Raw genomic sequence first — 16,333 nt, 5'->3', positions numbered from 1 at the left:
GAGACTGGAGAACCTCGATTGGCACTAGGATTTCAATGTGTGTTCTTAGTTTCCATACAATGAATTCCCTTAGCACCTCAAGGCATCAAAATTCACGAGAGACCACCAACTCCAATGTATCACCGAGATCACAAATTCATTGTCATGAATTTAGAATGGTTTTTCCTGGCTCTATTTCTAGTGAAGATGTATCCTCAAGTGATATTGCATTGCAAAACGAGGTGGAAGGGATCAACAAGACACAATTCATTCATGCTTTTAGTTCATTTTTTTTACAGGGCTTGACCGTTGCTTTGAGCCTGTATATATTCCATTCCAGTATTAATCAGATTGCCAAATCGCCTAGAGTTTTGGGTAAATTGAAGTTCTAAGCTTTAAACTTTCGATTATACTTCAAACTTGTTTTTTGTGCAAAAAAAGTTCTTTTTTCCTGATCCTTATGCAAACTTTTCAATTCAACCATACTTTGCAGTAAAATAAAAAGAGCCAAAATACCCCCTTTTTAAATTCAAATGTTCCCACCAAAACAGAGAGTGTAGAAATATGATTATTTCATAGAGGATAAACAGGTCTTAAAAACACTTGATAATTTGTCGGTTCCAAATTTATCCCAACTCCGTTATTACCGTCATATTGTACGTATGTTGTTCAAATTGAAAAGGGTAGATTACATGGGAGTGTTCGTGGATGCATGAACGTGTCACTTTTATGTTTGAAAGCAAAAGCCGTGGGCATGAAAACAATTGCGCGTCCAATGTGCATCAAAGACTTCAATGGTGTTCTCGTCCTCATCCTCTTGAACATGATGCAAACCTCTGGCTAGCCCATTAAATAGCCAACCATTTTGTCTTCTCCCCCACTAAAATGCAACCTTCTGGAAGCTTTTTGCATAGTCTTTTAGAGGTTTGGAACGACGACCAGCCGCAACAGGAAATAAATCTAGATAATCCTCAGCCATTCCATCGGTTAGGTCTCTTTCTCTCTTGAATGTAGAATCTACGCTACTCGAACGCCCTCACTCGTACGTACACCCTCTTTTTTCTATTTGAGGCGTTACTTACTAAAAGCCTATAGCTCTCAATGTGCTATAGTCCTGCTCATTGGGGAAATGAGTTCCGACAAACTGCATTCACAGCACAAAACATCGGTAATATGGTGAAGCTAACTTTGGCCTTCTCTCCCTAGATTTTACGCTCAGAACGGATGGTTGTTGTGGATTCAAGACAAGCGAGAAAGGCTCCTAGGGAGCTGATGAAAGGCCAATCTGTCTTGCCAGATTCCGGGACCTCTTTTGGCTCTCAGCTCGCAAGTCTCGACTGTTCGAGTTCAATGTGCTTTTATGGTCTGAAATTCAACATGAAAAGATGCTAGGGGGCTCCAAGACCAAGACCAATTAAGAGGACCCTTTCAGGTTAAAAAGAAAGAGCTCGTAGGGTTTCACACACAAGCATGAAACCCTCCAATGGGCCATTAAGATGGCGTTGAATGGCATTGGTACGGGCTCAAATCATGTGCACTGTTATTTCGATTATCGGAATGGACCCAGGAAGTCGCGTTCCGAGATGAAAGCCTTCCTCCAGATTGTCGTTTGGCCTTTTTTTTACTTGTCCCATATTTATCTTCATATTCCGTCTTTAGGAGCTAGTACTTTCAAGGACTACTCAACGTCTTGATAATCCTGGTTCCCTAACGGTTCCACGATCTGAAGACAATCCAACCAGATGGACCATCCAAGGGTTGTGTGGTCCACACCTTCGCCCTCATGTCCAAAGGACAAAACAATTCCGTGTACTGAAAGTGACATTAGAAATGAGACTTGGGGCGATAAAAAACATATTATGGGCCTCAAGGAAACCTAGAAGCACAGTAGCCAGCCTCTTCTGAGCCTCGGACGGTCATTCAAGTCTGAAGAAAGGCCTCTCAGGAAAGGAAGAAAAAAAAACAACGCCAGGAAGCGGAAACAAGGCTGGAAGTAAAGTTAGGCTCCACTCGTTCACTTCATTGTCGACTGTTTTGACACCTGTGTACCCGCCCTCGTTGCCTGATAACTGGGGATAGTTTTGCATTGCCGAATAGTTGCTCATTGCCATTGTTTTATGCCAAGGGAACGGAATTGAAAGTAGTAGAAAAGGCTTTTATTTTCCTTATCCAGAAAGCAATTTCGGGGTGAGCAGTTATTACTGTCGTTTTAATTGCCTAGATCCTGACAAATGAGTTATTTAAGCATTGCATTCCCGTACGATTTCAAGATATCAAGTTATTATCAACAGGAAGCAATGCTCTCATTCACTATTAATGGAATCAAAATTAATTTTACACCCGTTATGCTAGCTTTTACGCACCTTTCATTCCATGCCCAATGCTCCTCTCGTTGAATAAGAATTCAATGGCTTTTCAAGTGGTCGGTCATTCCTCTGCTATTAAGAAGGAAGAGACCTTCCTTATGCTGATAGTAAGAAATTCCGCTTGAACCATTACCATTAACCATTTTCGAGTAGTCGTACGTGTTGAGTGAATGTATGGAATGTGGGATGTTGGTCAGTGCCAAAGTGAAAAGAATATTTCTTCCCAGTCCAATAATCCTCAAGGACGTACTTGTAGAAATGCTTACCGACCAAGAGCTAACTCTTTCAGAAAGTTTGGAAGCCCTTCTTGGCGTCAATATGATTTGTTTCGACACGATTCCTAAAGTTGCTTCGATTCTGTTCAGACAAACCAGAGGTTATCGAACGAATCCAAGCTGAAGTATGCCGTTTTTTCCCATTCCTATTCGTAAGCTTCCTTCAATATTTCATTTAAATTCCCTCTTTCAACTGAACTAACGGACGAGGAATTTCGATCCCTTTCAAATGCAAAAAGAAATCCTTTGAATCTTGCTTTTCAAGGCTAGAAATCAACTTAATCCAAGCTGTGAGCATCCAAATAGAGTGGAGGAGGCTCACGTGAACACTCACTTTGAGACACTTCAGGATCCTTTTGGATCGAACTGAAACACAGCCAAAGACAAAAAAGGTGTCTTGTTAACCTTCAACATGAATTTCCATCGCCGCCTGCGCCAAGTTCTGTCGAAAGCAAACATTTGAGTTGGGAAAGTTTATTTCATTTGTGAATCTTCTTCTTCTTCTTCTTCTTCTTCTTCTTCTTCTTCTTCTTCTTCTTCTTCTTCTTCTCCAACTTCATGGTCTTCTTCTAGAGAGCTGTAACAAGAGAAGGAACAACGTTGACACATCAACATAGATGAATGACATGGAGATCCAAACGTTCCGAAGGTTTCGAGACCCCCTCTTCACCGACGTCTTCAAATGTGGTGAAGCATTGCATTTGACCCAAATTAAGTCCGGGCGACTTGAGTGATTTCCTGGTTGGCGAAGTCCGGGATGACGAGGATCTCCCGACTCACTTGAAGTTTCAATCTGAAAGGTAAACATTCCAACGAAAATTGGATAGGGGCAAAAATAGAATCACGTTGAACTTGGAACGACGACCCAGGACCAGAACAAGCAATGCTGGCAAACAGGTTTCCCATTGAAAACTTGGTATATCCCAAAGATGGAACAATGGCCTTGATCTGTGTCTTGACCTTCCACGATACGTTTTGAAGGATTGAGTCAGTCGCTTTGGTTGAAATGGCTAATTTGTCTCTTGACAAGTTTGGGCAAGGGTTCACCCGAAGAAAGTTCAGTCAACAGAGAAAAGGGAGTCAAAGATCCACAAAGCCGAGGAGTTGTTTTGTGTTTGGTCGGGTCTTTCAGAAAGACCAGGTTCCGTTTTTTTATCTCATGGGGAGGAGCAGCGAAATGACGCTGATAATGATGATGATGATGATGATTATAAGCATGCCTTGGGAGGGTGGAGCCATTCCAGATCTTGGCATTAATTCGACGACTTTCGAGTTGAAACTGAAGCTCTCTTCCTCTCTCTGGTGGCCTTAGCTTGGACAAGAACTTTGAAGCCCGCTTGAGATTTGAGGCCTCGTATACTCGTATATTTGATGGAAATTGAAACGTTCCACAGATTAGAAACCTAACCTCAAAACTTCTTCCAAGTCAGACCCAAGTAAGATATCAGGGTCTGGGACCATGTGGTCGCTCTCCAACTTTCCGTGGACCCACATAGCCCGATCGTACTCCGCCAAACCCGAGAGATCCATTTGAACATTTCACCTTCAACGCTTGGCTCGAGCAAGTTGGAACAACCGTTGAGGGTTTTTGATTTCCAGTCTGGGCGTGAATTATGACTTCCGTGGGGCGGAACTGCGCGAATATTCATCATCATATGAATGTCATGGGGTTTAGTAGCAGTATGACGCCTTGGTCCATGCACCAGATGAAGAGTTAGACCAATTTCACTAGTCCTGATTTTCATCAAGATTAATCCACCTCATGATCCCAATGGTGCATACCAGGCAATGAACCCTGTCCCTTGTTTGTTTGGTTCACCAAGCAAGTTTTCTCGAGCAGTTTCAATGAATCGTGTAAGCCACTTTGAACACTGGACAAAAATGGCTCATAATTAGACCTCGGAAAAAGAGGCAAATACCTAAAACTGAAATTTTTACTCACTTCGACCAGATCTGGGAGAAAGTCCCTTAAACGCCGTTTTGAGGGACAATGCCCTCTCGGTAGGTTTTTGGCGTTTTTTGGACTAACATGATCCAAATGGGTTTCAAAAATCGAATATCATGTTTTTTATTTGATCAAACAAAAGCGATCTCCAAAAATAAATTTATGTGTTGATTGATTAGTCGCAATGTTAAACCATTCCTTATTCATCAAACAACAAGTCCAAATAGTATCTTTACCCAAATGATGTACTCAAATGTTAAAAAGTTAAGTGTTATTTAATAGATTGGGCACAATGCCTAAGCCACCGATGTTTAAATCAAAAGAAAAACGTGCGTTAAACATCCTTAAATTGTGTGTTTTGGTTTTTTTTGCGGACGACCTTAGCGCTACTGGAAATGAAATCTCTAGCAGTTCAAGACGAAAAATGTCTTCATATTACCTTAATAAATGAGTCAAAATTGGCAGCATTTTCCTCTCCGTTTTGGCAAGTCATACCAACATTTCATCATCTTTTCTGACTTATTCCCAACCTTTTTTTCGGTAGTCTATTTATGAGCGATACAAGGGATTTGGTTCTCAATCATCATTAAGTCAGTTTGGAGCTCTCTCAACAAAACTTATGACCTCTACCGGTATCTGAATCCTATTTTCTTCACCTGCTGGGCAAGTGGAACTAACCTTTAGGCTTTGTGACCGCGTGTGCCGGTGTGTGTGGTCGAGGCCATACTTATCAATATTGATGAAAGCATCAATTCATTTGCCTTATGAGACCATACTTCTCAATGAATACAGATATATCATTGATGAGCTCAAGAGCGCCATCAAGGCAATCATTTGGAGTCCGAGCCCATGGAGAAAAAATGTATGTGATAAAGGAATAAAAGTATGACGATGTGGTCCTTCAGGTATGACTATGCACGTACATTACAATGCATTTCCATGGAGTAGATCCCCGAGTACAATTTCGACCTCAAGGAGAAAAAAGAAATGGAAAAAAGAGAGGAACCTTCATCCACCAAACTCAAGTCTCTTTTCATCTTCATTCTGAGAGCATCGTTGAAGCAAACCTTGAATCATCCTTGGTCGGTTCAGCCTTAGTTCCCCTGAGGCCAGGAATCTACAAGTACGTACACTCACACTACAACCCAACCCTCACTCACTCACTCACTGACCCACACATACACGCACAATACAGTAATTTATATGCCAGACCTTTCGAGATGTTTGCCTGGTGGGTTGCAAGCTGCCCAATGGTGGGACAAGATGGAACGTGGTTCAAATGGTCCCATCAATGTGTGCTTCCTCTGACTACATAGATGAGCTTTTCCATCAGTTCCATGAATCTGATTTCGAGGCTTTTGCACTACAATCGCCACCTTACTACCTTATGGATGGACGGATGGACGGATGGATGGATGGTTGGTTGGTTGGGCAAGACCAAAATCGTCCTGAGAGCTTGGACTTTGGGACAGATTTTCAGATTTCCCCAAGGAGATGGATAACGCCAATTGTCTTCCTCTTGAATCCAGTTCAAGTCAGGGGGAGATCCACGAAGGAAAAAGAGACACAATCAGAGCTCCAATATATTCATTCCTTCGACTTGACTGGCCTGGAAATCGTCAACTGAAGAATCAAGCACACAGATCTTTGGACGGGTACAAAAAGAGGCTCATTCAGGTTTTGGCATCTGAACAACGTCTATGAGGTACTTGAAGGGAGAAGCAATGAGAAGACCAAAGCCCCCCTCCCCTTGAGAGGGTTTTAAAAGATCGAATTCCCTCGAATTCCTTCCCATTGACGACAGCCATGTGCAAAATCAGCCTGTTCCAAAAAGGCATGGAGGATCAATTCATGGCGGTAATCGGAGAGCAACTGCAAGATCAGAGCCAGCCAGGAGCGGCCCAGAGATTTCCATTACAGATTTGAAACCCTTCACTTCTCCTTTGGTGGAAGAAAAACATATTCCACCACACAGGAGAAGTTAAGATCGACAAAGTGCAGCTTTCTGTCTGAGCAACTTTTTTTATTTGATGTCGCTCGTTTGAAAAGTGGTCAAGTCGTAAAATGTGATCAAGCATGTTTCCGAAATCCTTGGCGCGTCTGCGAGCTGGCAACACAGAGAGATCATTTTTGATTCATGGCACTTCAAGAGGAATAATCAGTATGGAAGTCCAAAGTGGAACATAAATGGTTCCATGTAAAAAAAAGTTTAAGCACATCAAAGTTGGTTTCGAAGACAAGAACTCGGTGTAGGGTTGTCCAACTCAATCTGGGAAATGGCTACTCCTTGTTCCAACTTGGATGAAGCACCGTTTATCTCCGCTACAAGTTGTCTTATTTTTCCAAAGGCACCTTTTGTCTCCAAGAAGGAGAAAAAGTTTTCTACATTTTGCAAATGCAACTTGGACAGATTTCATAGGGTTGAACTATATTCAAGAACACTCCCCAAGATCGAGATTTCTCCTCGTGTAGAGAAGGAGGCTGAAACATTCCATGAATTGAGAGTGCCATCCATTTTCAATTTGGAGCTCCAGCAACGCTCTAGGCCAAATATCTTGATCAACTAGTTAGCAAAATATTTGTGTCAGCAAAATCGACAACCAATCAAATGCCTGAGTAATTCCCAAAGGCAAAAAAAAATCTTTGCCAGAAAATCCCGAACATAATTCTGTTCCAGATAGATAAACTCGACACAAGCCGGATGAGAATTAGATCCATGGTGCCACAAGCGTTACTAGGAACATGTTCAGATCTGGCTGAACTTCCATTTGTTCCACATTAGGAGGATGGCACAACGACCTCGAAAAGGGGACTGCTAAGCGATAAATTTTGATTACGCTCCACCTTAGCTTAAGTCTCGGAAACGTGACATCTTGTGATTAAACTCAAGAATGGGCCTGCTGCTGAAGAAACTATTACCAGTGAATGTCCAGTTGACCGGGAAATGACGGCATGTTCATTTCGCCAAGATTTATTCCGCAGTTTATCAAAGCAAAAAAGGGGGAAATTGAGACTGTTGTCAACACTCACTCAGATTATTTATCCTCGGAAGGATTTGGTACAGATAAGACAATCTCTTTTATCCATTCTCCCCGGTTTCACGGAAGGGAGAGAAAGAATCGAAGTGACCGATATCAAAACCAGAATGAGAGGAGAGCAAGAAGAAAGAGATGCAGACAAGATAAAAGTGTCCACTTTTTTCTCTGGGGAACAAATTTCTCCCTCTTTTTTATCATGACCTGTTGGGACCGTTCCCAACAGCGAGTTCCACTATGTATTCAAGAGCTTTTTCTTCTTACAGTGAAGGCAAAATGAATCTATGGCATGTGGCTTCTTCGCATGAAGCTCTTCTGCCTATTCCCTCCTCAATTCGGTGGTCAAAAGATTCCAATGCAGGATTTGTGAATGTGTTGTGGTCTTCTTTTGATGGCGCCTGCTCACAAGAAGATTGGCTGAATCTGAAGCCAATTTCAATCAGATTGGACGCCATCCGTCTTTCAGGATAATCATGCTGTCCCGGGACGTGGAGTAGGTGAGGTGGACATTCATCCAGGATTGCCAAGCCACCCAATCCAAGGGCTATTACCACTACTGTAAGCAGTGAGTACGATAATCCAGGTCCAAATTGAGCCTTTTCCCGGGCTGGATTGGCTGTAGATTGCCTCCGTGTTCTCGGCCTTGAGCACGTGGACCGAGATCGTATCCGAGAGGCCATACCGCTGTCGAGCATTATCCGGGAGGTGCCGTAATCGACATGTGTAGTTGCCCGTGTCTGACGGTTGAGCATTGTCCAAGTAGAGCACGCTCACCAGAAAGCCTGTCTCTTCATCTCGACCGGTGTCGATCTTGACACCGCCCCGAGTTGTATCACGATTGAGGATATGAATCTGATCATCAGTGGTGGCCATGCCGGTGGTGGCCTCCCACACGAGACTGGCCTGATAATAGGGCGGCCTTCGCACCCGACAAACGATCTCAATGGTCGAGCCCGACTCGTAATGAAGGGCAGTCACGGGCTTATGATCGCCGTCGAGAAGATGCACAATGGGTCTGATCAGCTCGAGTCTGGACCACATCAAGGAGGGGGGATACACCGAGAGTTGGCACAGATATCGGCCTTCGTCATGCCATTGCACATTCTGGATGCGAAGTCGGTAGTTGTTGGGAGGCTGAAAGTCGAGAATGAATCGGTTCTCGGAGGAGTGAGGCCTGAAGCCCACCGTGAGCACCACTGGCATGAGGCCCTCGTCTTTTCGAATCCATGACACGAGGTCCCTCTCTAATGAGGTCACTTTGCAATTCAGAAGCACCTCGGCTCCCAGTCGGGTGTGATACACGGTCCCATTCTTCTGATCGGGGAAAAAAGTGGGTGTGGGGCCATTTGGGTTGTACCAACTCGTCCCCAGTTGAGGCTCGTGAAGAAATTTCGTGAGCGAGGATCCATTCGAACGAACTGCCAATGGCTCCGATGGGTTTTCTGGCAGCCGATCATCTTTCTCTCCACTTCCATCCTTGGTCCATCCTCCTTGGGACTGCATAGTGCGAGGCGACCTCAAGAACACGGAAGAAGCCTCGTTGGATCCACCGGTCCCAAAAACGTGCACCAGGATGATCCAGGCTATCATGAATTTACCCGCGAGTGGATCCAAGAACAAAAGCTTGACCTTCATCTTGGTGGGAACGCGACCATTTGGCAGGATTTCAATTTTTCATCCTCAAAACTCCATGTGGAGTTGGGTGATGCCAAACGGTGATCCGATCCATTGAGCCATCACCCACTTGTTCAAAGTCCCGCATATCTTTTCCAACTTGGATGTGAAGCTTCAATCTGTCCCCTTACACATCATCACTTGTCGATGCTTGGGTCAGAAACTCCCAACTTTGAGGTCAAAGGCATGGAACGAGTTGCGCTCCAAATGAGAATATGACCGTTGCTGAAAGGGTCGGTCTGGGTGGTATTGCAAAGTCTGGATGAACTTGCAACTGACCTCGAACGAGTTAGCACATAAAGAAATAAGGACCAAGGTCACCTCCGAGAGCACGTGGAAAAGTTCGTAAGAGGACTTCTATTGGAATCATATGCGAAGTGGACATGGCTGCCGATGACACTTCCCCTTGTTTATGACCTGCGTGGTAGTCACTGCCATTTGTCTGCACGTCGAGTTTTGAACCTGGAACAAGGAAGGACGAAATAATAAGATTAACCACTGGAATGGATTGAGAAGCTATTGTCCAAGTTGAGCTCCAGGGAAATGTCTTTGCGTGCCACGTTGTTGTTTCTTGTCGTTTCATATCTCCCAGGACAAGTCAGGCACACGCAAGCAAACACATATGCAGTCTTGTTCCATGTGGAACATGGGAGGGATTAAAACACGGATAAGAAACCATGGTTGTGAATTGGATTCATATGGGCCCAATGACAGGGTGATTAATTGCTAAGGATTCATGAAACGCCGACGAGCGAGCATGAAACCCCATCTGGAAAGTTTTTATTTTTGCTTTTACCCTCTTCTACTTTCTTCTTTGAAGGAAAAAAGGGATCATTTAAATTTCTGGATCGCATTGCTCGACAATGGTCCTTCCCCCCCTGAATCTGATTTTCAACTGCGAAGGGTCTACCATTGACTGGTTCCATCCCAGTTGATCCTTAATGGGAATTTGGAACAATGAGCGAGTGACTGGATGTTATTTTCAGGAAATCAAACATTGAATTTCAAGTGGAAATGGAACTCGGTTTTCCAACTTGATGAGGAAATTCTGCGGGTTGATTTGTTTCTCAACGAGCTGGACTGAAACTTACAATCCTTAATGGCACAAAACCTTGGAACAAGGTGATTGCGAGCCAAAGTTGAATATTAGGAGACCCTCAAGAAAAAGTGTCACAGTTTGTTCAGGCATTCAAAACCGACCAGAATTGGGCTCTATGAGGACCAGGCTGCCAAACTGTCTGAAGGCCTGAAACTGTTAAGTGCTTTTTGCTCCAAAAGTAATGAAAGTCTGTGCTTTGGTTTAGTCCACGAAGAGCTATCCCACTTTGTATCTAGTCAAGGGTGCTTTTATCTCATTACAGGTACGCAAAGGGGGAAATAGCGTTCCAAGGATCCTTTTAGATTGGTTCAGACTTTTTCCGGGACAAGTTTTATGGTCCAAGGTCTCGTATTACTTTCTTCCTCCATTGACCAAAGATATTCTTCTGCTAGAGCCCTCATAAGAAATGACTTACCACTCACTCTGTCCTTTTCACGGAATCTCTTGGAAATACGTAGAAACAAGCGTGGATCATATTGGAACACTTTGCTCACGCATTCAAATCCAACTCTGGCCCAGCCGAGTCATGACAGATTCGACGAATCTCACTCTCCGTTTCCATTTGATATCTGAATAATTTGCAGCCCGGAGTTTCGAGCAGTATCAAGAATGAATTGGACGGATCCGAATTTGACGGGTGTGGAAATTCTCGCTTTCAAGAAAAGCACGTCAAATGGATCCAGAGTTCCAATTCTTCAACGACCCAGAACTGGCGTGGTTCCTGGCCAGCAGTTTATAGTGACACTGCTCAGTCTGAGAGCCAGTGAGTAGAAGGAACTCCACTGATCAGAAATCTCGTGCGAAGGCCGAGAAACCGACCAAGAACGCAAGGAGAGAGCGAGAGAGAAAAATAGGCGAACGGAAAGGCCAAAAACAGGATAAAGGCGGGATAGGAACGGGAATCGAGACCACATTGGCCGGATGGGAGGTTTATCAAATGCGAAAGAGGAAGAAGGTTCGACTCAAGAACCTTCCTTCCTTGCTCGCTCGCTCGTCTGCACGAGGCTTGATGTTAATTTTCTTAATTTCCACTCTGTCAGGGCTTGAACTTGAATTGAAATACCTTACAGGAAGGAGGCCCTTTCAATCCCTCCCGGGTGGACTGTTTTGGTGAGTTTCGTTTAGCCTCCAGAGGTCCAGATTATGCCTCATGAGGGGGAAAATGGGATCATTTTCGTGGGTAATGGAAAGGCTGATCACCAAGTTGGGCCTCATTTATCTACGAATGAAAACGAGATCTTGGACGTTAAGCTGCTCAATGATGAACGACAGTTTTGAGTGCAGGAAAAAGTACCTTGTCTGAGCGCAGGGAGAAGCCCTTTGAGGGCTAAGCTCAATTCACGCCATGACAAGGATACCTCTCTGCCTCAATTTGAAATGAATTTCAAGTAGTCATAGGAGCCTCATAAGCCGTTTGAGAGGATAGACGTCCTTTTTCATCCTCTCATGGCACAAAGCCATTCATTGTCTACCTGAAAATGACTGAGATAAACGATCCAGGTTCAAATAAGGTGCAATATCTGCCTGTTCCATGATTTTCTTGGATCTTGAAACTGAAAGTTACTCCACAAAGGATCTACCCAAAATTTCCATTGCGATCAAGCAGGTTTCTAGAGGAGATGGGGTGACCGATGAAAAAAGGCTGGTAAAGTATGGTTTCTGATTCTAGAGTACTCTTTTGGCTGGACTAACACTTTTCAAAAATTACCGATCGAACTGTGGTAGAAACGACAACAAAGCTCATTTTTCCTTGCTTTTGTTTTCTTTTGTGGTAGATTGTTTAACAAGAAAATTAAAAACGTGGAAATGAAAGACGGCGCCTAACCAGGGCAAACATTAGCGAAAATAGAGCAAACATAATTTTGAATTTATATCCGCAATGATATTTTGATGGCTGTATCATTTGTCATTAGATTTTGAGTCGATTGATGTCTGGCTATGGTCTAATGAATTATCGGAGTCTCGTTTTTAGCTACCCTGGTTGATCACAAAATAAGGTCAGAAATTGGCCATTGAACGTGACAGATTTGTGGTTCTTTCGGCGCTCAGTGGCTTTAAATGGTATTGATACTGTGACAAAAAGCAACAGGGCCTTCTACATATGGCAGAGAAATTACAGTTTGCCATTTTTTTCAATATTGTGGGGGACATATGCATCAATGCATACGGCTCCATCTAGCTCATTAAGAGCCCGGTGTTTTCTAACAATCTGTATGGTCGCCCTTTGGCTATTTTGATTTGGTAGCTCATATATTAGACAGCATTTTCCGTGAAATTATCTGATCTCAATTGCCATTCTGTAAGACTCAAATCTACATTTGACTTTTACGTAGATGTAGCTATCAGTATATTTCCTACGGATATTTTTTTTCTTTGTTGAGATTGAGGACTAATTAGCTAGCTAGGTATATATTTTGCTTCTACAGATATCAAAACTGAATGAATTCCATGAAGTGTTGGAACAACAAGATAAGCTCCTTTGCAACTCTAGTTTTTGCATATTAGTTTCCGCGCCAAGAAGGAGGAAATCATGACATCATTTGTAAGCTATCTACCTTGTCTTCTTTAGGAGTATTCAAGAGTTTTCAGTTTGCAATCAAACGAACTACCTGGTCACCCTGAAAGAAATGCTCAAATTTCAAAGAAACAAATTGACCAATACTCGTGATCTAAGTCCGCCTTACCATTGAGGGCTTTCAAGTTGAACCATGGCCTTGAAAAACATGACCGGCATCTACTGAAGGCGACTGAAGGACACCAAGTGTCAGGTAACCCCTTTTCAAAAAGGAGAGAAGCGCCAATGACAAGGGGTGTTGTCTTTTATTAATCACGCAACCAAGGTGCTTATTTGCGGAAGCATGCTCCTAAGAGAATCAAGGTGTCTGTTCTAAAAACGACTAGAGAATTATAAAGCCAATTTTTCCATTCGTGTGTGCGGTTTTGTTGCTGCGAGGGTTACAAGAAAAGTGTTTTTGAACTGCAAGGGTATTTACAATTAGTGATAGTTTGATGACCCGGAATAGACCAGCAGGTAAACTTTCGGTTTCAATTTGAGGTCTGGGATTGCTAATTGGCCCACGCAGTGAAAGTCCTTGAGTATGGTTTCCTCTTCAGAGGCCATTATTGTTCTTGTGCCTTGAAAACAATCATATCTGAGTGTAATTGATGGTGTGTGGTCATATGTGGATCTGCTCCATCCATTAGCCCATTCCTCATCGACTCCTACCATGTCAATTCTACAGAACGAATGGAAATTATACCAAGGAAAGTTGGGCCTTGTTCGATCAAGTTGTTGTTTTTCCCGCAGGAAACTTCGTGGAAGGGAGAGAAAAACTCTTTCAATTTTCAGTCAGGTCATCTGACCTCTATTTCACCATGTCTCTCAGTGAGCACGATCAAAAGCGACAACAGCAATACGAACAAAATTGTCTGATACCTTAAAGCCTTGATGTTTTCCCCCGCTTTCAACCATTCCACGTTTGTTCCACTTGAGAAGGCGAGAACAATCCTGATGGTCTCTTTATGCAATACGTCACTGGGTAATATGGCATTGACAGCTCCATAAACGATCAAATACGACGAGCAGTTTGGATTCGTTGTCAAACATCGGAGATTGGGATTCGGAAGCCGTAGAAACTCCAACTTCCGGCTGTGGGTCTGAAATTTAAAGAATCCCTACCAGTCCAGGGACACCAAACGAGATCACCTGAGCCTACTGGAAAGATTCAAGTTTGACGACTACGAAATCTCGGCAAGTTTCCCACACTTTGAACTTTAGCTCGAGTATTGAAAGAAAGCATTGGTTTCGGCTCTTTGGGCAAATTTCAGCCCGCTCAACACATGGCACACCCTTGTGCTCTTAACCTAAACGAAACGAAGAAAAGTTTTGAGTTCCCAACCACGTGAACCCAAATCCATGTTAATTCCCCAGAGTTCTCTCTCTCCCCAGTCCCCCCTATTTTGGAGGAAGTGCCGTTTTTCGAGCTCCCAATGCCATTAGTATTATGATTATTATTGCAGCAAGTCAAGCCCTTGTTTTGACATCCTTGCATGCAAATGAAACATGAACTGATTACCATTACAACGGCATTTCAATCAAGAAGCCTTCAAACCGTTCTGAGAGTGACAAAATAATGTACATGTAGGCTTTCCCTCGGTCCCGTCATAATAGACTGTTCGATCCCAGGCGATGTTGGATAAATTCAGCTTCCAATTGGGAGCACTTTTTGCGCCGTCCAAGAATTGGAGTTGTTTTCACTGTGCACTTTCCAACGAGTAAGTCTGAGTTAAGCTCATTCTATGACAGTTAGCAATACAGCTTTAATTAAGAAAGTGTCATGCCAAGGTTGGCCCAAGGATTCACCGGCGAGGCCGCCCATTGTCCATCCACCAGAGGATGGGTGGTGACGATGTTGAAGATGATGATGAAATACTGAACTCCCTGGAGTGTGTTCCAGAGATCGGTCGCAAAAAACCAACACGAGGAACAATGGTCCAATTTCTGCATCCAAAGGATCTTTCTTTGCCAAGGGGGTGGGAAAACTCGGCTTGAATTCTGTTGATCCGGTCTTTGTTCCGTACAAACACTCAGGGTCTTCTTGCACGTAGTTCCGGTGTCATTTCAAAGAAACATTTTAATTTTAGCTTGGCTCTGATCTTTATATCTTGGAACATGGTTATAACTGGCTTGAATCACTTCATTCCACGGAAAGCTGGCACCCTTGGGACCAATTTGAACGGAAAGGAAGTGTGACACTCTGCCAAGCAATTATGATATTTATTGGACAACTATGAGAAGAAACAACTGGATAATCTAGTGAATTTAGATTTGACTCCAAAGCAAATGCAAAGGCTCTTGATGGCTCATTGACCGAAAGGATTTGTTTCATGGTTCCGTTTGAATTCACAGGGCATTCCTCTTTTTTTGTGGGTAGGCCTAAGCCATTGCAACTTTACTGAGCGAACTTTATTCGCTCGGGTGAAAGCAAAACTTTTGACTTTAATGGCTAACAAAGACGGCATTGTTGTGTTTTTAACACGAAAAACTGTTAGTTTGCTTGTAGCACCTTAATGGATCTGAAAGTATCTCGTCACAAAATGGATGAAGTTGATTGTAGAACGCTTAAGAGCTATTTTCCTGATTCAAATGTGGTGTTTTTTTTTTCGTTTTTCTGCTTACCCATGGTAGTTATATTAGCATCAAGAAGTTTTAATGAATATTATCAAAATATAATTAGCACAGACAACGTCAAAACCAGGAAAACAAGGCAAACAACTGGTGCACCTACTTGTGGCTTTCATTATACCAGCGATTAATACCAGTATAGGGATTAATGGTAATTTGAAGAATAGTTCCATATTTGTGATTCCACCAAAGTGTTTTTCTAACTGATGAGGTTTTTGTGCATGTGATTGACTCATTATCAATGATAAATTTGCCTTGTTCAATAAAAATCATACCACGATACAATTGCAACCAAATACTCAATTCAAGAAAAGACTTTTGTGATTGACGCAAGAATTGTCCCATTACGTTTTACATACCGCTTGGAATTATAAAGTTTTATTTAAAATCTGGCATTTTCTTAGGAAAATTGTGATCGACAAATCCCCATGAAATTGGGATCGGATCATCCCCGTATCATTGTTGCATGACCAAGTGGTGGTAAATGACTAGATGTTTATTGAGCATTGATGAGGGTATATATACAGACAGATGAAACTATTGAGAGTAATGAGAGAGGTGTATAGAGTAAGCATACAGGAAACTATGGATAACTAGACTAGGAATACAACAATCATCAAACAAAAACGACCTCAAATATGATACAGTGGATAATTTCATACTTCTTCATGTAACAGACAACAAATGTTGAGCTCCATGTTGAATTTATTCATTGCATAGTAAAGATGATCCAAAAGTAAAGCGTCAACAAAAACAAAAGCCCCCCCCCCAAAAA

At 42.8% G+C, this 16,333-nt stretch overlaps 1 protein-coding gene across 5 annotated transcripts; it reads right to left on the bottom strand.

The window, feature by feature from the left end:
• Positions 1-7,493: 7,493 nt before the first annotated feature.
• Positions 7,494-11,990, bottom strand: LOC131887057 (uncharacterized). Of its 5 annotated transcripts, XM_059235549.1 has the most exons (4): positions 11,954-11,990; positions 11,668-11,845; positions 11,437-11,592; positions 7,494-9,736 (listed from the first exon to the last, which is right to left on the bottom strand). In XM_059235549.1, exon 4 carries the CDS (start codon positions 9,233-9,235, stop codon positions 8,111-8,113), a length of 1,125 nt encoding a protein of 374 aa, XP_059091532.1. In that variant the 5' UTR covers positions 9,236-9,736; positions 11,437-11,592; positions 11,668-11,845; positions 11,954-11,990; the 3' UTR covers positions 7,494-8,110. The 5 variants fall into 5 exon arrangements, with proteins under 5 accessions (XP_059091532.1, XP_059091534.1, XP_059091531.1 ...); XM_059235551.1 differs by lacking the exon at positions 11,668-11,845 and having other exon boundaries at positions 11,846-11,978; XM_059235548.1 differs by lacking the exon at positions 11,954-11,990 and having other exon boundaries at positions 11,668-11,953.
• Positions 11,991-16,333: the final 4,343 nt, after the last annotated feature.

The sequence above is a fragment of the Tigriopus californicus genome, chromosome 9 (genome assembly GCF_007210705.1).
Source record: "Tigriopus californicus strain San Diego chromosome 9, Tcal_SD_v2.1, whole genome shotgun sequence".
In the NCBI taxonomy this organism is placed as follows: domain Eukaryota; kingdom Metazoa; phylum Arthropoda; class Copepoda; order Harpacticoida; family Harpacticidae; genus Tigriopus; species Tigriopus californicus.
This window is presented reverse-complemented; position numbering and strand designations above follow the sequence as displayed.

What these genes read in the sequence shown, in the direction of transcription:
- LOC131887057 (XM_059235549.1), bottom strand. Translation starts at nt 9,235, where the DNA reads ATGAAGGTCAAGCTTTTGTTCTTGGATCCACTCGCGGGTAAATTCATG.